Source organism: Chironomus tepperi, unplaced genomic scaffold (genome assembly GCF_022539635.2).
Source record: "Chironomus tepperi strain 1889 unplaced genomic scaffold, CSIRO-AGI_Ctep_v1 contig_74, whole genome shotgun sequence".
Lineage (NCBI taxonomy): Eukaryota > Metazoa > Arthropoda > Insecta > Diptera > Chironomidae > Chironomus > Chironomus tepperi.
The window spans coordinates 515,165-539,196 of NW_027226196.1; the positions used below are offsets into that span (position 1 = coordinate 515,165).

Here is a 24,032-nt window from a genome sequence, read left to right on the forward strand (position 1 = left end):
TATTAACGTGTAGTGAATGCTTGTTTAGTTTGTAGTTTTTGATGGTTTATGTAGGGATAGTGATACAATTTCTGAGTCTCATAACAAATAAAGGCTATCGAGACCGAGAACAAGAGTTTCCAGTCTTGAGTTGTTGCCCTACAGTCCCAGTCTCAGTCTCGGACTCGATCCTGGCTTCAAGCTCATTCACATTCTCGGTTTCTACCTTGATTTCAGTTTTGGTTCCGGCCTCGGTCATGTTCTCTGTCCTGGTCTGTGTCTTAATCCTGGTTTCGGCCAAAGTCTCAGTCTCAGTCTCAGTCTCAATCTCAGTCTCAGTCTCAGTCTCAGTCTCAGTCTCAGTCTTAGTCTTAGTCTTAGTCACAATCTCAACCTCAGTCTTATTCTTATTCTCAGTCTCGGACTCTATCCCCGCCTTAGTCTTAGTCTCGGATTTGACCTCGACCTAAGTTTTGGTTTTGGTATCAGTCCCGGTAACAATAGCTCGTCGAAACCGAGACTTCGGGAAGCCCTAATGACAAGGGGTAGAAGTCAATTAGAGTTCTTTTGAAAACATTTGAAAATATTACTGTAAAGCTCTTTAAAAGGTCGCAAATTACACATAAGATTACACGAATCTCGACCTTAACAATTCACGCCCTCTTTCATCCTCAACATACCTGATTAAGAATTGGAAACCCCCCAACTTCTTATAATTCAACATCAAAAGCCAGTACTCTCTACCCCACTTTACCCCTACTACCATAACTCTTGATAATGACAAAGACAATTATGGAAGTTCTCCATCTAAAAACTAGTTGAATATTTTCCACCTACTTGAATATTTTCTAGACAACAATCAGCAATTTGTCAAGTCAAGTACTGCGAATTTTCTTTATGATATAATTGAATCATTTAACACAAATTAATGTCATTATGACTTTGATTCATAAAAATAAATATTAAATTTCGCAGACTTTCCTTTATTATATATTTTCTTTAAAATTAATAATGATTGCATGCAATAAAATAAATGTGCAACAACGAAAGAATAAAGGAACTACAGAAATGCTATTAACATTAAAGAATTACAAGTGGCAGACATCTTAATATGAAGAAGGGTGAATGAAAATGAGTATTTTTTATAAATCGACATTGAAAAGTATATTCAAAAGAAATGTCGATTAATATGAAGGAGAAAGGTTGGAAGGAGTTTTGAGTTTTTGAGGTTAGGCTGCACATTTGAGATATTCTGATTATATTACTGAGTATTGAGTTTATTTTCGTCAAAAACTTCTTCAAATAGCTTTTAGGAAGCAAGCTGTTGAAACCGCCATTTTGTTTTTCAAGTCTTCCACTTCGAAAAGTTTTTTAGCCATAACTTTTGATAGAATTAGAATTTTATCGTGATTTTTTTACGTTTCGATGCAAAAAAGTGGCAAAAATAGTATAAACAACAGTTGTTGGTACTTTTCTATTTGAAAATGCTGAAAAAGTTGCAAAAACAGCAAAACCACGTGTTTTAAAAAATCTACAAAATCACGTGTTTTTCATAAACTTCAAGCCAAACCGATTAATTCAACAAAGTTAATCGCTAAAACTATAAAAATAGCAACATAAACTATCAAGAGCTTATTTCCTGTTTCAATAAGCCTTCACTCTGCACTTAAACACGATTAAGTGACAGAATAAAAGAAAATAATGTAGCGAAAATATTTTTTTCCTTGCCTTTATATTAAAGTGCGCGATCATGGCGTGAAATGATTTGATGAAAAAAAGTGAATCATGCAACATAAATAAACGCTTTTCATTCCTTTCAATTCACAGTTTTTCTCTATTAAAATTTATTTTTTCATGCAATTTATTCGTATTCATGTCATCAGTGGATATTCATTTAAGCTTCACATAAATGTCCACTTTTGACTGTATTTTATTGTTCCTCCTCCTTCTTTATGTCTGTCGAGTTGGAAAAACTTTTCGAATTCAAAGCATTTCTTTTTTTCCAGTTTATTTTATGCATACAAATGTGAAAATTTTTTCATATGTCTCGTCATTCGCCAGTCATTGAACGGACCTGCAAATTGTTCTTTTCAATTGCCTATTGTCCATCATTGGAACTATTTTTTCTATTATTGCTTCGGAGAATTGATTTAAAAAAATCAGAATTTTATGGAAATATGAAAATGGTTTAATATGCTATATAAGTGAATATCTAAGGTATCCCGAGCAGCACAAGTCGGTTTATGGATCTAAAATCTTACACCTGGCAAACATGACTCTAGCATGATTGTGGTCATGGTGCCGACCATACCAAACGTGCCCTCAAGACAGAGCCATACCATATGTTCGGACTTTTGATCGATTAACCGATTTGAGCTATTCGGGTGTATCAATTGAAAACTCCCATATCCAACAGTTGCATGGGTCACAGACATAAATTCCATTCTCTTCTTCCCAAAACAACTATCTGAATTTTTATATTTCTGTCTATTTTAATCCAGACCGACACAATGCGTCGAACTACAGTTTTCGCCATAAAAATTGATCCAAATCCGTCATAGTGCTGTCTGGGCATCTTCGCATCTTACTATTAATATAACAACGCAACGTTACCCTTCCAAACACTCTATGCTGTTCGGGTTCTATCTATTTGTGGCATTGGCCACGGGAAATTCTCAGTCTGAAAGTATTAATCGAAATTTATATGAATTGAAAATTCAAATTGTTGATATTATAGACGCAAAATTATTTTTGATTATCGTTTATTGAGAATGAAATATGATAAATGTATTTATGGAGCTTATAAGCAGGTATTTTATTGGGATTAATAAAGTATTGGGATGCATTAGGAATTTTGATGTGGAATTTAAATTGTGATGAAATTTGATATGAAGTTTGGCAATTTTGCAAACTGTTTTGAGGTATTTTGGAATGATTGGATGTTTTAGAGAGTAGGAACATGTTGAAATTAAATTTTTAAGATTCTTTTCGTAGCCATTACTGATAATGGCTGATATGTAAATGTTGATTGTTGGTAACAAACCCGAATAGCAAGTCGATCCAAAAACTGGCAGATAGGCCAGAGTCACGCAGGCATTTGGCCCCATTTTTGATCGCTTAACCCATTATTGGGCAATTTGTGTGCGGTTTCGGACCTAGCTTACTACTATAATATGACGTGACACCAGAAAGGAAGACTGGATGACCAGATTTGTGCTATTCAAGATAGCTCAAAACTGGCTCAGATTATGTATATTTTAGTATGGAAACATCGAATTCAAGCTCTGTTTTGTAGATTGCAAGCTGAAAGCAGATATTTCTCGGTAGAGTAATCAAGTCAGAGTGTGAAAAATCAACCAAACTTTGAAGTTGTCTTGGATTTTATATGAAAAAGTCAAATCAATTCCATACAAAAGTCGACTCAACTTTAAAGTGGATGACACACCTGAAATCTTGTCGCGATACAGTTGTCTGTGTGTCGCAGAGCATATCATGAGAAACATTGACCTAAATTATATTCCAGATCCCCCAAAACCAACTCAAACTCTTCACCTCTAGACTCTAATAACACCATGACTCAACAAAAAAAAAGTTTAACAACCAACAATTCCCTAAAAAAAAATTCCACAATTACAATTTCAATTAAAATTTTATGAATCTTTTAGCTTCCTAGTTTCCACCCTCAATATCCACAATCCAAACTCACACATTTTTATGAAGTATTTGTCCTTAAAAAAATTACGAACAAATTCATTATGTAGGTTATTAAATTTTTATGACATTCCATGTTGGCCTTCCATCCTTAAAGCATAAAAAGTCATGCAATGTGAAAATTAGGGATAGCTTTGCCTATGAGATGAAAAAAACTTCCGAAATGCCTTAAAGCAAAAATTTTGAATATTTTTTGTTGACATGCAACATGTCTTTGTGATGAATTCAATGGAAGGGGAAGCATGCAGGACAAAAGGCCATGATTTTTTCAGTCCCTTAACAATTTTTTGTCCGTCAAGCTTGTTGCCTTCAAATAATAGCTGAATAAGTTAAGCAAACAGCTATGAATTAGACAATAAGAAAAAGGTTAATAGACTGACATAATTCATTGTGAAATATTGCCAACCTTTATTCCTTCTTCCTTACATTTGTTGCTGTTCTGTCTATCAACTTCGATTTGAAATGATATTTCACTAATATTCAGTTCTGTCATTTTCTTGTTCCCCACGAACTTTTCCATTTTTTGTATGTATGGATAAATCAACAAGTGCCACCCACGTTATTATTATTATGTTCGCTTTCCATTCTATTCGTACTCATTCCTTCATACTTTTTTTTTATATTCTTATCAAAATAAATTTGAATATCTAAACAATTGAACAATATAAAGGAAGAAATGAATAGAGGAATTGAATGAGATGGAAAATAAGAGACTGAAATGAAAATAAGGAAGATGTAAATGAGGTTCTGTAATAAAGGAGTCTTATCAGTGATGATTGACTTTCGGGCAATATTTGATTAAATTGAGGGGAAAATTGAGGAATGAAAAGTGCTGAATATTTGGAGGTTTTTTGTATTGGAGCTCTGAGATTTGAATGGTTTAATGACTTAAAGTAGCTAAGCTAGATAATGGCAATTAGAGTCAAGTTATCCATCCTTGATTGGCACATTTAGGATAAGATTCTCAAATTATGATGGATTTTGGATAAAGATTCAATTCTTAAATGTCCATAGCCATCCATAGCTGTTAAAAAGATGAATTTCGCCACAAAATTGTTATTATTGTCTTTAAACTCGTTAAAAACACATGACTTTGAATTTACAATTAAAAATTTTCGCGCCATTTTTGACTTTCCAGTTTTAGTTTTAAAATTAGAATTAGAATAGAAAGCTCAATTTTGACTTAAAATGTTCAATAAATGTTGCAATTGATTGCTAAAGATGGCAAAAACTACACAAAAGTTCAAAAATTCAGTATAAAAATGATTAAATTGATAAAATACTCAAAATTTAATTTTAATGTTTACATTTTCTGGCGCCATTTTGATTAGTTTTGAGAAAGAATATTTGTCATAAAGAAGCTGTCCTTTTAAATCATGAAATGAATGCATGACTCTAGAGTAGTGTTATTTTAACTGTGTGCCGCAACAAACTAATCTCGAGTTCAACAAATAAAAAAGGCTCCGCCAATGAGTTTTAGAGGCTAAATCTCGATATTTAACACCGTTTTCTTTAATCAATCATGTAAGAGCCAACAATAAATGAGTCGTGCCACATAAAAGTAAGGAAAACACTGCTCTAGCGAGAAAAACTCAAAATTAATGATGACTGCATCAAAATTCTGTATTTTTCCCAGTAAATCGAACATAAAAATTAGGTCATGGACACAAAAAAGAAAAACTCCACAGAGTGCATAACATGGAAGTGGTTAATCGATCGGAAAAATTTCTCGAATAGTTGAAACACACGTATTTTTTGAGTATTTTTAAAAATTTCTAGAATATCCTCAACAGCACTAAAATTCAAATCGATTGAAAATAAATAAAACTCATCACATAATTTATATCCCCCAACCCGTTATCACATTATTAATTATTTGTTGATCATATATGAATAATTATAGATTTCTGTCATACATTCGACTGACAAAATATTTACATTTACTCGTACATTATCTTGATTTACTTCGACACTGAAATGATAATTTAAAATCAATAAATTTTGTTTTACTGTATAGAGTTGCTGATGGTTTTATCTATTGTATATAATATATTTAACTTATGAATGTGAGTAATAGAACTATATATCATGTAGAAAGTCTAACAGGTCAATGGTTTATCAAAATTAATTCAAAACAATAAAGTGCCTTGTGTGTTTGTAAGTGGGCATTTTGTTTGAGGATGTGGATATGGAAGGTGATAAATGATGGAAAATGAGACTACAAACTAGACTTTATCCTGCTTAAGCATGTCTTGTGGTAAAAAGAAGATTAACCTTGTGACATAATGGTGGACTTAATATTGGATGTGATTTATTGTGAGATGGGGATTGAGGTTGAAGTTCATTATGGAAGCGAATTAAACATGAATTTGGAGATTTTTATTTAGAATTGATAGTTTTAAGAAGTTGAAGATTAAGTTTTTATGCATAATGCAGCTGTTTAGGTTCAAATTTTGATTAATATTGTGATGAAAACTTGTTTAGATTCAAAATTAGTTTTAATATTCAATATAATTGAATTGAAAGTTAAATTTTTAATCAAAAGTTCAAAATCCTGCAAATAAAGTTCAAATCTTGATTCAAAATCCAAAACAAAATTGACTTAGATTCAAAATTTGACACAAATTCTTAAAAAAGTTCTGTTAAAGTAAAAATTTTGATCAAGATTTAAAAGGTAACCTTAAAGTTCAAAATTTAGTCCGAAAATTCAAAAAAGTGTCAATTAAAGTTCTAATTTTGATCAAAAAATTCAAATTCTTAACCTAAAGTTCAAAATTTGACCCAAAAAAATCCAAAATTTCAGTTAAAATTCAAAATTTGACCTAAAAATTCAAATACTTTCAGACCAGGTTTAAATTTTGAACCAAAATTTCAAAAAATTTCAAATGACGTTCAAAATTTGACCCAAATTTGAAAATCTACAACAGAATTGTAAAATGTTCACAAATTTCCTTCAAAAATACTAAAAAACCCTTAATATTCTTCAAGGATCACACAAAATATTCTTCATCACAAAACACATCACTTTAATCTTCCAAAGAAGAAAAAAAAGTATCATCTTTTGCTTGAGATTTGTCAAATATTCCCATGTCTTCCGAGAAGTACTCTTGAAGATTTCACACCCACAATGCCTCTTCTTCCTTTATACTATAACCTTATCATCAAAAATAAGAGACTTTATAAATTCACACATGGATAAAATGAAGACAAAAAACCCATGAAGAATCAACATATTCAAATAAAAAGGATTAGTTCTGGCATATGCCTTAATAACAAACATTAAAATGTATCCAAAATTATCATGTTTAGTATGAATAATGAAAATTATAGCTTGACATAAAGAATTTCCTAGAAATCAATTTTTTTACGTGTAGGATATCACATGTAGATTTTTGGTATGGTTAAAAAAGGAGGCAAATAAATTATGTCAAAAAAAGTTTCAATAGTCATCATGAGAAATGACTTTTAGTTAATTTTTAGGGATGTTTCGAAAAAGAGTTGGGGATCATCGATTTTTTTTTGACTCATCATTCCGTTGACTGTTATGTTGTTGCTTCTTTTTGTGTGATATAACAGTTCATTGTGCTGTGAATCATGTAAGTTCGACAGACTTCAATATAGACTTTGGTACAAACTTTTAAAATACACTCGAATAAGTTAACCGAACAAGTTGGTTGATTTATCCATAATCCGGCACCAGGCTGGCATGATTGTGACATGATCTCGACTTGGAAAGCACACTACATGAAATAGCCAAAAACCTAACATTAGGAAAGCGTGACTCTAATCCTTGGCTAGAATCGATGAAATTTGATCTCAGGTCATGATGACGCCAGCTCCAGACTTTCATCATTTCGGCTCGGAAGCATGAAATAGCGTAAAATTCATCTACAGGCCAGCATGACTCTAGCCCTAGATCAGATTCTATGAAACCCGGCTTCAAGCTAGAGTAAAATTGGCCTAAATTCGACCGTTTCTAAGCCATGTGCTTTCCAAGCGAGTTTAAACCGAATTCGGAATAAAGTCAGAGTCATGGTTGTCTAGGACTTTGCCTAATATCCGAGCAGCAAAACTTGGAAGTTGATTTGTCTCCGTTTTAAAAGTTAGACGAGCCATGATGGCTGATTTTAATCCATTTTCACATAGTTCCTCGAATTACACTTGGATATACATATACCCCCAAAATGTAACAACATTACCATTTCCAAGACGTTTTACAAATTTTCCATTAAGCGTCTAACCGACCACTCATTGGGGTTAATAAGAACTCAATCTAGAAAACTGTTGAGTTAATTCAATATTCTTTCCAGCCACAAATCGATAATTCTTTTTTTTTGTTCCTAACCAACAAAGACTCAATGGAATGAAAATCGATCGATAATAACCATACATTTAATGAAAACTATCATACTAATACCATAAAAAAGCATGAAAGTTTTCTTTGTTGAAATTCAATAAATGCGTACCAATATATTATAATTCAAATGAATGTGGTCGTAAAGATAATCATTAGAAATGTTAAAGAGAAGAAATATTTTTGTGGTTGGTGACTGACTCAAGAAGAAGGCAATGCAATAAAAGAAGAGGAAGTGCCTTTTGTTGATTGATATAAAAGAAAATGGAATCTCACTTAGTAATTATATGAGTCCATAACATGCAAAAGTATTTACAGCAATTTTAACGACAATCTTTGTGAGGAAGGCCACATCCATAAATATATCTTATGTCACATTATTGGTTTACATGCTTAAATTTACTTTCCATAATCGATAAAGTTTCTTTTAGAATAAATTAGATCTAAAAGTTCATTAAGAAGAAATTTTCTTTTCTTAATCCGAGACTTTTTTGCTTTCTTCTTCCTTTTTGGAAGTTTTGAGATGTTAAATATTCATAGGTCATGATTGACGAGTTATGGAAAGTTTTTAGAGTGCTTTTTAACAGAAGGACGTTCTTGGAAATTTGATAAGGAGGTATGAGGGGATTGAAATTCAAAGATTGAAGTACCAAAATGGGTATAGGATAGATAGACTTACTGTTGTGCTAATATATTTGTCTATTTAAGATACTTGAAAGGTATAAAGCTTGGAAAAAGAGATAATACTATTTTCATGCCTATGTGACTGACTGGAGGTTTTCCTTAGCTCTTTTCAACTAAATTTCACTAGAATTTCGCCATCATTTCCCCATGCCAACCAAAAAGTGTGTCCTGAAGAAGTAATTCCTCTTTTCCAAATAATCCAATTTTGCTCTAGCGACAAGTCGGCCTGGGGACACTATTTTCCATAATTTCTATTACGTGTGCCATTTGGAAGATCACATATCACATTTCACTCTGTTCTGATAGCAAATACTGAGGGTTTTCACTAGCAGCGCTGCATTTAACTCGGACCTAGTCCTGAAAACTCTATTGTAAGTAATAAAAGTAAGTTAAAACTCGGAGATAATTCTGAAACACCTAAAGAAGGTAATTAACGCAAGCTAGAACAGGACATTGTAGTCGTTTGATAAATGCAATGTTGCCAAATTAAAAGAAGGCTACACAAGCAATCGAAGCTGTGTTCGATAATTTTGTAACAATTATTGCTTTAAATCCATGGCACGAATCCGGCTGTTATCCAGCAAGGAATAACATTCACATGTTAACAAGCATGTTAACCGTTCGAGAAGAAAACAACAGGAACCGTTATTCTGGAACGTAATTAATGAAAAATCCTCTACTCATGTGTGAAATTGAATATTCCAGTCCCGAAACTCCTGCCAATTTTCACAAAGCTTACAAAATCGCCTTTAATGAAAAACAATTCCTTAATTTAATTCAATAGATGGCATTTTGACAAATCTCTTTAACATTTATATCCATTTGATCCATTAATTTTAATTAATCGTGCATCATGCCAATCCATTAAGTTACACAATACTCAACAAATTTCTATGACTTATGTCCTTGTTATCCAAGCTTTTGTCCAAAATCATTTTTAACGTCTCCCACGTCTAAAAATACTCAACGAAATTTTACTTCATTAATTTCACTCCCGAATTGAAAGATAAACTGGATAAACAAACAAATTCAATGGAATCGGAAAGCACACGAATGTAGGACAACAATCATTTTTCATTTTCCTTATCAATTAAAGGAACTTTTCCCTTAAAAATGTCTTTGTAGGACGAATAAAATGCTTACAAATTGGATTTTCTTTGTGTTTAGATCAGTGGTGGGTAACATGTGGGCCGCAGCACGGTAAATTCTTGGAAATGACAAGAACCGTAAGCCGTGTGCAGTTTTGAGGTTTAATATCGAGGTGTGCCGCAAAAAACAAAAGGTTGTCCACAACTGGGCAACCTGTGTGCCACGACACACTAAATTCTTGAAAATGCCTTGAATCGTATGGCTTGTTCAGTTTCGGACGAAGCTTGCCATGAAGTTGTGCCCCAAAAAATAAAAGGTTGTCCATCACTGGTTTAGACAATGGATATGTTTTGATTGTTCCGTAAATTTCCATCAAGGCAGATTGTAAGCATGCTTTTAATGGAACTATAAGTAGTCACAATTTCATTTGAGACCAGGCAAAATGGCGAGAAAGTTTTTATCGTAATTGAAACTTTTCAATTCTATTCATTTATTTTTATGCAGTCAGCAATGCCATAAAAAATTGTCAATTTCTTTGAGTTTAAATCGAAAATATTGCGCATCCTTTTCATTACTTTAATGCCTTTTACATATCATATTTATTCATGTTCCTTCCTTCATGTTTTTTATCTCGTCTCTTTAAAGTAGGCATTCGAATGTCTTTTTATCTTCTTCTTATTCATCTTTTCTTGCCATCACATTTTATTTCACTTTTTTTTTGTCGAACATAAAAATACACAGAAAAAAAAGAGAAATTTATACATGAAGATACCCAGGGTAAACGCATAGAAAAAGTGACAGTTATTTTTGTACGGTTCTACAAAAATTTGTACTGTTTTTAGCATTTGAAATTTGAATAAAAAATTAACGGTAAATACACAAAATTTTTAACGTTAATATTAATTGATATTTGATGAATTAATCAAGTAAATTGATAATATATCTGTAAATTATGAACTAATTATCAATAAGATCTGAAATTTATGCTCTAAATTCAAGAATAAATTAAGTTTTTTGTGAAAATTTCTAACTGGTTTTCAAATTTCAAACAAAAGTGCTAAAAGCAGGACACTGCTAAAATATGAATGCTAAAAGCAGGACACTATCCGTTTACCCTGGGAAGATACGTTATGTTCAATTTCAAGGGGTGAACAGATGGGGTTGAATGTTAAGTGAATGGAACTTAAAGCTTGCTGGATGTTAAATTTTGTGAATATATTTGCAATTTTGATACTCGATTGAATTAAAGTGTGGAATCTAGATAATGAATTGGGTTTGAAAAATTTAGCTTTCATTGAGTATTGTCGTGTTTGATTGCTAGCCTGACTTGAGTCTAACCATTCCTAGTCAAGTTGCCCGAGCAGCTTCACGGAGGTAAAAGGTTCAGCCATAGAGCTTTGAAGACTCTTTTATTTACATCAAATCCGCCTCCATGTGACTTCCATATGGCTGTCAAATGGCATAGACATATTCGATATGTTCTTCTATACAGACATATTCGATATGGCTGCTAATTGGGAGCAGCCTGAACTTGGCAGCCTTATGGAAGCCACAAAAGGATGACTTAAATTTGATGTTAGTAGAATTGCCATTCTAGAGCTTTAAAAGTTTTGTAGCCGAACCTGCTTTATTTATGTCATTCTGGTTGCCAGATTTTCATCATGCAAGCCAGGTGGACGATGTTCCTAGTTTGCTGACACAGTAAAGCTTAATTCTAATCAATTTCCCATAACAGACAAAGAGCATACTCACAAAATTGAATATGTTCACTTGTATTGACTGAGTATACTCAAGAGTTCACTTATTTAAGTGAATATCCTCATTGTCTGTTGAGGTTCAAGGTTCAACTCAACTTTGACCATCTCCAGGTCCCCCAAACAATCCAACCTTTCATTTACAAATTATTTTACCCTTGATTAAAACGTATACAGCAATATTATTACATTCATCGTATTCAAGGCAACAATAAAACATCATAAGACACTTAAGGGTGCTATATAGTAAGAAAAATAGCAAGCAAGAATACATTCCTACATGATGCGCAAGAAGGCACTTATTCTTAATCATTCAAACGCGTCGTTGACACAAATGGCAATGAGCGAATACAAATTAGGAAAGAAAGCAAGCGAATGTGTTGTAAAAAAAAAGAGCGAAGCAATAAGCGAGTTGGTTAGCTTTACGATATTCTGAGTTGACGCTTTTTGGTGCCTTTTTATTCTTTTAGGCTGATGGAAAAAATTTATTGAGCGTGAATTTGGATGAATTATTTTGGGGATATATCGTTAGTGGAGCTAATTATATTAAGGCATGTCGAATTTTAGTTTGAGAACTTATGAGGGGTTCTTCTGTGGATATAAATGTTGAGGGGATAGACTTTAATTAAAAATAATCTGGTATAAATTTTGAGGTGGAATTAAATTAATTTCTATAAAAAAATGCTTTGATAGAGTCAAAAGACAATAGAAAATGTCAATCGAGGGGAGACTTTTATAGGCTTTGAAGTTGAGTAAATTGGCAAAATGTTTCTATTGATGTTTTAATTTACTTCCGTAGATGAGATTTGTCTTTATTGTCTTTATTGTTTAAAACTTAATTAATAGAGTTTGTTCGTTGATGATTATTGAAAATGGAGGGGCTGAACTAGCTAGATCAAACTGAAAATGAGCATATTAACCTAATTGAGCTTGCTTATGAGTATTCTTAATCAGTATATTTGAGCATGCTCAATTTTTTACAGTTATGAACATGCTCCTTGCCCTAACAGGCAAAGAGACTGCTTTTAAGATACCGTAATGACATTTCTGTACCAGAAAACACGTTTTTTGCCTATAAGAGCAGTATGTTCAATTAATTACAATTATATTGTTGGCTACCAAATGCTGACTGCGAAAAACAAGTCTCCTTACTTACTTACTTCTATGGTCATTACTGTGATCCACAGTCTATCTCAGATGACGTCTCAAACTGGTTCAATCGCTGGTTGCAATTTGCCAATTGCCAATATCAATTGCAACAGTGTATATCATTAGTGACCTATAGAATAAAGTGGGATTCGAACCACAAACTTTGATTGCAATTTATTGTCTTTAACTTTTTAATGAAGTCTGTGTTCATCATTTCCAGAACCCATATTACAAAAATTAAACAGCAAAAAGGCTTTAATATCAGTTATTGAATCTTTGAACAGAATTAGCAAAATTAGGTGTTTGTTGCTTACAAATCCACCTTCCGCTGATTGCCGTCTGCAGTCGATGGTTCTTTAGGCTGGCTGTTACCTACTGCAATGGCCACTTATACTGGATATCACCTTCCACAGGTTCTCTCTTCTGTAATTAACTGACCGAACTACACTATAAAATCACAACTCTATTAAGCTAGTCCAGATCAACATTCTAAATGCCCCTTTTTAAAATTCACCCTATAATCTTTCCATCCCTCAAAAAACATCTGTCAGCCAGACAAAACCGCCTCAATATATTCCCATTGAATAACTCAACAAAGCCACGATAAAAATTGCTGCAAAGCACAAGAATAAGAAGTAGGAATGAAAAAGAAATATCTGAATTTATTAGAGTATTACGGGAAAAAACCACTTGCTGAAAAAAAAATTTTTTTTCCGTTCAAGAGCTTAAAACCACGAGAAGCTTTCACTTTTCCTCCATTTTTCCACAGCCGAAATAAAGAATTTTTTCCTCTTTTATATAATTTTATTTTTCGCAATATCATACTACACAACACTTTTTTTTTGATATACATAGATTGTGGTAACGAACAGCAGCAAAAAAAATATGCTGTATGGAGGGTTGAAACTTCCGGAGAACATGAAAAAAAAGCAGGAGAGGAAATTTTCATTCATTGACTGTTCTTATTTTTTTTATATTCATTCTCATTTCTGTTCGATATATTTCATATGTATGGAAATGGAAATATTCGTGTACAGAAGGCGGCAATACTCACCTTGAATGAGTCTTCCTTTCCGTCTAACAATATTGGAGGAAGAAAAAGGAAGAAAAAGGAAGCAGAAGTGTATCAAGTGTGAAATGTTGGCAATTGGGTGTGGTTGTGAGACGCATAACTTGCTTATAATGGGTATCAATTTTTAACGGTTTTTTGAAATTTGAAAAAATAACGGTTATTAATAATTCAAATTTTTAACCGTATTTTTGAATTTATAATTTTAAGTCTTCATGAAATTGTGTTAATTTGGACACTTTTTAACTTTTCAATTATTTCAAGAATTTTGAAAAAGAACGGTCAATTGAAATTCAAATTTTTTTAAATTCAAATCTTCATTTCTTCATTAAATTGATTTAGTTCAAGTGCTTTTAGTTATTTTTCAAAGATTTCTAGAAATTCAAAAATTAACAGTCAGTAAAAAATCAAATCTTTAACGGTTTTTTGTTATTTAAAATGTCAATTTTTCATAAAATCGATGCAATTTGGATGCAAAATGTCAGAATGTACTTAGTTGACACTCTAATTGCTAAAAATCATGCTCTAGAACGAAAAGGAAGCATATTCATATTCAAGAAATAGGTAAAGAATTAAAATCGTGGAAATGATGTATACCGTACCTAGAAAAAAACTTATAGCAAGTGGAAAAAATTAAGGAATAGCGTACTAGACATAGAAAATAGAGAAATTGGAAGAGTTAAAGTGGAAATGAGAATATATCGATTGTTGTTAGAATCAAGTAGTAAGGGCAAAAGCCTCAAACCACAGAACAACACAACCACATGAACATGCGCTTGTACAAAACTTACAGAATGCTTACTTTTAGACCCCTTGAAGCATATATACATGTTTCAATACTTCTTCTTTATTTATACTATTGTTTTGCGGCTTTTTTTTATATGCCTTTAATATCGAATGAATTTTTAAAGTCCACATAAATTTACAGGCAAGCATGGAGAAGATGGCAGGAACGAAAATAAATAATGAATTTCAGCTATGAGATGATATTTGAATTCTTTATGAGCTGAATTAAGATTCGTTCACGTTTTATGTTCTCATTCGTGCTTGCTCTGTATTTTTGCACATAATGGAAATAGAGGTCATTTCGTGTCTTTGGATGTTTGTCTAGTTTTCTTGTGACGATGAAATTTTAATAGGGGAAAATTTAATGGTTTTAAAGGCAAGAACAGTTTTAAGGAAAATGAAGCTAATATTGGAAGTTTTGCACAAAATTGTTAAGGAGGGAATCGAACTTCGTCTCTCTTGATTGCCAGTCAAGTGTTCAAATCACTAAGGCATTACGATTACATGAAGTTTGCTTATATAAGTGTGCTTTGAGATTGTAAATTATTCGTTTTTACTTGAAAATTGATGAATTTGACTAAAACTTGATACTGACAAACTTGACCTGATATTGTCTAAATTTTGCCACTTTTTTACACCTAAATCACAAATTATATCAACAATAGCTTCAAAACTGATTGAAATAGCTCAAAAATACTTTTCGAAGTGGAGAAAAATTTCCAAAATGGTGAATGAAATTTTTGAACTTTTGAAAACCGTTAGGGATTTTTTTTGCAATTTGTTTAAGCGTTTTTGATCAATTTTAAAAGCAATTCTATCAATTTTTAATGAAAATAATCAATTAAATCTATTAAATCTTGATCAGAACTCGAAGTCAACTCAGATTTTATATGAAAAAGTTGACTGAAGTCAACTCGACTCCATGTCGACTTTGGGCTCTAATTTTCATTTAAACTCGAAATAGACAATTTAATTCACAATTTTCCATTAACACATTTCTTTCTCCATCTTTTATTTACTTCCAGAAGACATGAATACTCGAAGAATTGGTTCCAGGATGATAAATATTTGTACATATAATTGACATTATGTTCCGCCAGATGTTAAAAAAAGCTCACTCATTGTACAACAATATAATTTTTAGTGGCGGTGGCGGTAAACGAACATTATCATCACAAGACGCGAACGCGTGACAAAGGAAATAGAAAATAATAGATAGCAGGAACTGTGTGTGTATAAGGAGATAACTAAACATATATAGACATAAAGTGCGAAAAAAAAATATTTTTCGAGTGAAAATTAAGTGAGTGTAATATGATAAAGGAAAGTGATATCAGGAAAGGTAGTGGCTGAAGAAGAGATAAAGAAAAAGAAAATTAATTAAATTGTGTATATGAATGTCTGAAAATAATAAATTAGTGTGACGTAAATTGAGAGTTGATAGGAAGATCAAATTACCTAAAATAGAATAAAAATAAGTGAAAAAGCATTTAAATTTAACGGAAAATGAAGATTTAAAAATAGTGAACCTCAAGGAACTTAACATAATAACAAAAAAAAAGCATAAATTTATAAATTAAGTCATTATCCACACACTTATCTACTACTGTTGTTTGGTTGTTGTGGTATAATGAACAGAAACCCGTATGGTGGGCGAACGCGATCGTGAACAACAAGACGCGGTGCGCTGGGAAGAACTTGATGACGCTGCAATCTCAATACCTCCTCCATTCAATCTGTCATATAATGGCGCTGTACACAATAATCATCGATTACATCAACAACAATACAATCAACATCAGCAATATGCAGCAGCAATGCTTAATTCAGAAGATATGCAGAGTCATTGGGATGATGAGCAATTGGGTCTTATGGGTGATTCCATGGCGGGATGTAATGTACCCGCAATGGAAAAAGGTGTTAGATTTCCAATTTCATCACCAACACATGCTGGATATAATAATAATAATACTAATGGTCAATTATCCCAGGCACCGTTACAAAGCGCACATTCCAGGTATTGATTTGGTCCTGAATATTACTGATAAGATAATCAAATTTTACCTTTTTTTGTGTGTGTGGGAAAACTACCGTCAATTGACGGCTTCAGAGAGAAAGAAAAAGGTCTTGGTTATTTATAAAATTAAGGAGCAAAATGGCTCTGTGTAGGCGAACATGATTCATTTTGAGATTCGTTATTAATAACATCAGAGGAATGAAAAAGAGAGAGAAGTTGTCTGTCGGATTTGTCAGAAAGTTTGAAGGAGACTTGCTTTTAAATAAAGACATTGATTTGTGCTTGAAAAATGCTTCTTTAAAGTCATTGAAAAATACTTCAATATGACCTTCGTGTAAGGATATAAAGCTCCATCATGACAAACAATCCCAGATGAGTTTCATCAATATTCCGATAAAAGCTCTCTTTTCACACTCTTAAAAGCATTTTTCTTGTTCCTTTTTTAAGTTTTTTTTTTTGGGAGAGTCGTTCGTAAATGATGTATGGTAATAGTTGGGGTTATTGGATCCTCGTTCACACTATTTTGATATTAAAATGGTCTTTCTAGATGTAGTGTGATTATGGATGTAACTTGTCATACCTTGTAAGCGGTGAAGCCAGGGAATAGTTCTTAGGAACAACCACCTCCTCACTACCCCATTTAATTTGTCATTTTGTATCCACATGATACTGGAGCTTTCTTAATTTGTATCGCTAGAGTCCTTAGTATGGAAGAGCTAACCTCCTGCTTTATATAATTCATGCCTCAATTCAGTACCCAGTACCCAGTACCCAGTACCCAGTACCCAGTACCCAGTACCCAGTACCCAGTACCCAGTACCCAGTACCCAGTACCCAGTTCCCAGTACCCAGTACCCAGTTTCTAACCCCTTCCGTAGGTAGGTTACTGCATTTCTTGGAATATAATTCCTATAATGGTTTATCAACAATATGTCAATGGAAGTGCAGGAGTACAAGAGATTCAGATAATTTATAATATATACATAACATCATGCCTTTTAGTCATAAAGCTCCCTATTACTTAGTGGTTCAGTCCACTAGTAGAGTATGCAACTGAAAATCATTGAACATGGATTCAAGTCCCACTTCGGGACCAGTTATTTGGAACTCTTCCGTTTTCTGTTCGATATGTCATCCCAAAAACGAGCTGAGAAGGTATTTTTAGGCACAAAATCTGACAATTCAGTTTGATTCAGTTCAATTCAGTTAATTTCAGTTCAATTCATTTCATCTCAATTGAATCAAGTTCAGTTTAGTTCAATTTTGTCCAAATCAGCTCAATTCCATCCAATTCAGCTCAATTCATATTTTCATCCCTACCTACCCTTCTGCCTTCTTCAAATCTAAACTTCAGATCCAAAAACTACATTATTTACAAACGACACAATTTTCTATTTTCTTCTACTTATTGACAAACAAAAAAACAGAAATTTCCTCTCTCTTATTCTCAACTCCACACCCTTCTCTCTAGAGCTTCTCTTTAACGCACAAAAAGCTATTTTCCATTAAATTTTTAGAAAGATTTTAAAGATTAAAAGCTTAGCAAAAGAAAAAGATAGAAAGTAAATAGACTGTTAGTGATGATGCTTTTTTGTGTAGGTTTTTTTATTCCATTCTTTTCCTGTTAAAAAAAGGTTTTGTAGCATATGAAAAGGTAGCTAGAGCTGTATAGACGCACAAAAGAAAGCCATTATTGAGAGGCAGAATATAATAAGTAGATAGCATACAGAAGTAGAATAGAAAAGATCTCTTTACCTCCCCTATTTCTAGAGTGTGTGATTTAACAAAAAAAAAAAAAAATAAGAAACAGCTTATGGGAATTTTTATATTCCACCGACTGTATCAAATTTCATACGGAGTCTTTCTTTTATTATTCGCAACTTTTTTTTTATTCATCATGAACGCATTTTTTGCTGTTTTAATGTTTTGTGTTGCGTTCATTTTGATCTGACTTAGAGTCATTTTGGATGTTAATTGGTTAATTTGTCTTTATTTTAATTTAATTCAAGTTCAAAAGAGTTCAATTCATATCCATTTTGTTTGAATTTGTTCAAATTCAACTCAATTCAATTGAATTCAGATCAATTGAGTTCAATGCGATTCAATTTAGTTCAATTCTGTTTGGTCTAGTTCAAATCAATTCAGTTCAATTTGATTCAATTCAGTTCAATACAAATGCATTCAGATCAATCTAGTCAACTTTGGTTTAATACAATTCAATTCAATCTAATTCAGCTCGATTCAATTCAACACAATTAAATTCAGTTCAATCAGGTTCGATTTCGTTCAATACAGTTCAACTTAGTTCATTTCAATTCAGTTCAAATCAGCTCAATCTTCTCAACTTTGGTTCAATTAAGTTCAATTCATTTGAATTCAGCTCAATCTAGTTAACTTTGGTTTGATTTAGTTCAATTCAGTTCAATTTAGTTTATATCAATGAAATTACGATCAATACAGTTCAATTAAATTCAACTCAGTTCAATATAGTTCAATTCAGATCAATTTAGTGAAATTACCTTCAAGTAAGTTCAATTAGGTTTAATTTAGTTCAATTCAGTTCAATTCAGTTTAATTCAGTTCAATTCAGCTAAATTTAGTTCAATTTAGTTCAATTCAGCTCATCTAAATTCAATCAAAATTCAAACCAATTAATTGCAAAAATATCAAATTCAGTACAATATAAAGCAACAAAAATCATTCAAAACAGCAAAAATGCGCTCTTAAAAGTCATCGATTTTCCCACATCATTTTACATTTCCATTCCTTACCCTTGAAAAAAAAGTAAAATCTGAAAACTCACGCATTCAAATATCATTTAGATCAATGTCATCGATACCACCAGAGCCATTTATGATAATGCGTTCAAAAGCGCTCAATCGTCGCGTAATAATAAATGTTGGAGGTGTGAAGCACGAGGTATTGTGGCGTACATTGGAGCGCTTGCCACATACACGTTTAGGTCGTTTACGCGATTGTAATACACATGAAGCTATATCAGAATTATGTGATGATTATTCATTGATCGACAACGAATACTTTTTCGATAGACATCCAAGAAGTTTTAGTTCAATTTTAAATTTCTATCGCACGGGCAAATTACATTTAGTTGATGAAATGTGTGTGCTAGCATTTAGTGATGATTTAGAATATTGGGGCGTTGATGAATTATATTTGGAGTCATGTTGTCAGCACAAATATCATCAGCGTAAAGAGCATGTACATGAGGAGATGAGAAAGGAAGCGGAAAGTCTGAGGCAACGTGAAGAAGAGGAATTTGGCGATGGTAAATGTGCACAATACCAAAAGTATTTGTGGGAGCTGCTTGAGAAACCTAATACTAGTTTAGCTGCTAGGGTAAGCATGAATCCTTTAGACATTTTTTTATATATTATATACATTAGATTTACTTTATATATTTAGGCTAAGATTTTAGAATTAACTTTTTTTAGAGTCTTTAGATCTTCATTGTGGATGCATTTTTGAGGATTCTACGGTTGGATTTTTTGAGGACGTAATGAGTGGAAAGCTTAGAACTTTTTCATTCATATTGAAAATTATGCGAGAAACTTTTTCTGTTCGTTGCGCCTTTTTTAATCCTATTGGTGGTATTTGTGTGAAGTTTGGCTGACTTTTGGGATTTTTTAAGGAAGATTTTCATGCAGTTTTGACTCAAATATTGAGAATTTTATGCATTTTGAACTCAAAAATTGGAATTTTCAAGCATTTTGATTCAAAAATTGAGAATTTCTTGCATTTTGACTCAAAAATTGTGATTTTTAAGCATTTTTGACTTAAAACTTGGGATTTCCAAGCTTTTGGACTCAAAAATTGAGAATTTCGAGCATTTTTGGCTCAAAAATTGAGATTTTCAAGCATCTTGAACTTAAAAATTGAGAACTTTTCATCAAAAATCTCTAAAAATTCAGTCCAACTTCACCAAAGTCCCGACAAAATCCACCCAAAAAGCATTCACAAGAAGCAAAGAAGACAAAATTTTCAGCTAAAAGATCATCAAAAAAAATCTGTTCTTATTTACACAAAAACTCACTTCCTTACATTCTGAAAACTTTCATTTTCATTCCATAAGTACATAAGAATGAAAGTGAATTTTTTTTTATATTAAAGACTTCTTTCTGTCGACATCCTCATGACTTCTCTTTTCCTTCATACCAGTCATTTTTGGATTTGGAAAGAGGAGGAATTTGTGATGGAGATTTGACATTAAATTGTCATTTTTATTTCTCATTTTTTGACTCTCTTTTTTTAAAGAGATTTACTTTAATTTACAACCAACAACTCAAGCCGAAAAAAATAAACTTTTTGTTGTCTTTTTAGTTTTTCTGTTACTATTTTATGATTACTTATTTTTTCTGGGATGTGACATAATTGAGGTAGATTTGATGGATTTTGGATTGTTCTGGAATGGTGCGGAACGATTAATCAATCAAAAAACCGGCCCAGGATGCCGTGTCTCTGACTTTGAACCAGATTCGGTTTAAATCCTACAAAATACCAAGTAGCGTCGTCCTGGTGTTGGATTTTGGATTGAATAACCGATTTTGTGCTATTCGGGGTTAACTTACTTATGAATTTGAATGGAAAAGGCTTCTTTAAGGAACTTTACAGCTCCTCAAAATAGCAGAGCTCGAAATTGATTTCAATTTTGTATAAAGTTGACTCGACTCCGTATAAAATCAAGTCAACTTTAAGCGCTACTACCTAAAAATCCAAAATTTCCATCAACTCAAAAATTGTCACCCCTTGAAAAAAATCATTATTTATTATTTCAGAATAAAACTTTATTCGCAATTATTTTTTACTGTTTATATATGAAATTAGCTTCTTGTTATATACTATAAAAAATTCTGTATATAATTATAAATATATATGTTAAGACGTCTTCTTATGTTAAATATATTGTATATTATTTTTTTGTTCAGAAATTGCTTTAACAAGCAGCAAGCGAAACTTGATATTTAAAAATGACGATACGGAGAAATTTTATGTTTTTTTTTTTATAAGGAAATAATTAGCTAAGCTTATGTTTAAATGTCGCGGACTTTTTATGGATTATTTGTTAAGAATTTCTGAGGATTTGGAAAGAAAAATGACAAAAATAAGCTTTAATTCCAAGATAAAGCCTAGAACATCCAACAAACCTTTCTTGACTCACATCATTATTTTTATGACAATACTTTAATTATTCAATCGTAATAGACCCTCATTAAGTACTCAAATAAATTTTTATGACCCCGACAAGGTCGTCAATTGTCATCTTTTTCTCCTTCGTCAATAAATTTTGGTAGCCTAAAAGCTTTACAAAAAAAATCAATCAAATCTTTTTTGTTGTCATTTCTAATTTACGTCATATAATTTGATCATTAAAAAGCTAAATTTAGCTTTCCCGAGCAGCACAGGGAGGTGAATTTGACACTCTAGTGTCTTGTCCGTGTTCAGGGTTAGGACACTCTCTCGTGTCTTGTCCATGTTCAGGGTCAGGACACTTTCTCGTGTCTTGTCCGTGCTTAGGGTCAGGACACTTTCTCGTGTCTTGTCCGTGCTTAGGGTCAGGACACTCTCTCGTGTCTTGTCCGTGTTCAGGGTCAGGACACTTTCTCGTGTCTTGTCCGAGTTCAGGGTCAGGACACTTTCTCGTGTCTTGTCCGAGTTCAGGGTCAGGACACTTTCTCGTGTCTTGTCCGTGTTCAGGGTCAGGACACTTTCTCGTGTCTTGTCCGTGTTCAGGGTCAGGACACTTTCTCGTGTCTTGTCCGTGTTCAGGGTCAGGACACTTTCTTTTGTTTGATTCGTTCAAATTCAAAACACTCGTTAGGGTCATTTTCAACATGGTTACTCTGCGATACCCCAAAAACTCAAATGCACTGCTCGGGTTAACCTCAAAGCGCTTTCCAAGTCCTCAAAAAGTTTCATTTCTTTTTTTTTGATTTTATTTATGGAGAATTTTTTAATGAACTTTAGCCGAGCTTAAGCATAGAAAAAAAAAATAAAATTGACTACGATGACGACGAAAAGGAAGAAAAAAAAACGAAAAGATTAAGCTAGACCAGAACGAAAAAATGAAGTCTCTTCTGTGTATATCTCTTCTACTTGATACTTATCTACTTAGATATTTTTTACTATCCTACTTCTACCTTTACTTACTGTCTCTTTTATGATGACATTTTTTATTCTTTTTTTTTGGCTATTTCAATATGTATTTAATTAATGTATAAATCGTATATATATTTAATATTGTTTTGTGGGCATTTAATGTAACAAAATGTGCGAGATGTGTCACACAAATATGTTTTATTTTATATATTAACGTGAATAAGACTTAATTTGAAAGTTGTATAATAAAAAGATAACCATTTATAATAAGACGTAAGAAAAGTCGCAGCCTCAGATGTGTATTATGTGTACATATTTGCTAATTTAACAAAAGCTTTATTGCTTAAAATTTGTTTTTAACCTTCCTTATTAAAATAACTTTTTGTTCCTTTGTTCCCTTTCTCCAAATGTGTTTCTCTCTTTCTATCTCTCTCTCTTGTCTGTAATTACTCTAATGTTAAACTCTATCCTTCACATCTACTCTCATTATGGATTGAAATGGTGAAGAATTGCAAAATTTTGAATTTTTAACGGTTTTTAGAAATTTTAATTTTAATAAACTTGAAATTTTGAATTTCAATATTTTTGAATTTTTAACTTTGGTTTTGAAATTTTGAATTTTTAACAGTTATAAACTTTTTGGTTCTTTTTTATGGCAAAAATGAAACTTTCTATTTCTTAATTTCCATTTTGAAACTTTTAATTTGAAAACTTAAAATTTTTTCCAAAACTAAATTTCAAATTCAAAATTTTCCCCAAAATAAAATATAAAAAATTCAATAATATTTTCCTTCCTAAGATCAATTTATAGAACGTAAATTTCAAAAATGTTTATTTTTCTTTGAACGAATTCAATTTACCTCCTGCTGATTTTATCTACGTTTCGTGTTCAGATAGATGAATGATACATTCATGAATCTCAAAGGCAATTATTTTTAACAGTTTGGCAATAAACAATATGAATATCAAAGAGATTTTTTCAGAATTGAAAGAAAATAAAGTTTAAAATTGAATAGAATAATGGTCAATATTTTTAAGTTTTCATAATTGTTTTGAACATTTTTCAATTTTTAAATTTCAATTTTCTAAAGTTTTCAATAATATTTTTGTTAATAAAAATTTTTAAGCTTTTAAAATTTGTTCAAAAGTTTCCAAATATTTTGAAAGTTCAAAAACTACAAAAAAATTTGAAAATTAAAAAATTTTAAAATATTTTAAAAGTTTAAAAATTTCAAATTACGTTGAAAGTTCAAAAACTTAAAAACAAATTATGAATTAAAAAACTCAATAATTTTTGAATTTTCCAGATTTTCAAATTTTGAAATT

At 31.9% G+C, this 24,032-nt stretch overlaps 1 protein-coding gene across 4 annotated transcripts in view; it reads left to right on the forward strand.

Annotated features, from left to right (window-relative positions):
- The window catches only part of Shab (Shaker cognate b), a 151,671-nt gene that overhangs the window by 65,838 nt on the left and 61,801 nt on the right, over nucleotides 1-24,032 (forward strand). For 2 of the 4 annotated variants that reach the window (XM_070653959.1, XM_070653961.1), the window contains 2 exons: nucleotides 15,601-16,592; nucleotides 19,415-19,949. In XM_070653959.1, the coding sequence (XP_070510060.1) occupies nucleotides 16,222-16,592; nucleotides 19,415-19,949 (906 nt within the window). In that variant the 5' untranslated portion in view covers nucleotides 15,601-16,221. The remainder of the gene's footprint in view (nucleotides 1-15,600; nucleotides 16,593-19,414; nucleotides 19,950-24,032) is intronic. The other 2 variants (XM_070653960.1, XM_070653962.1) reach the window with 1 other exon arrangement.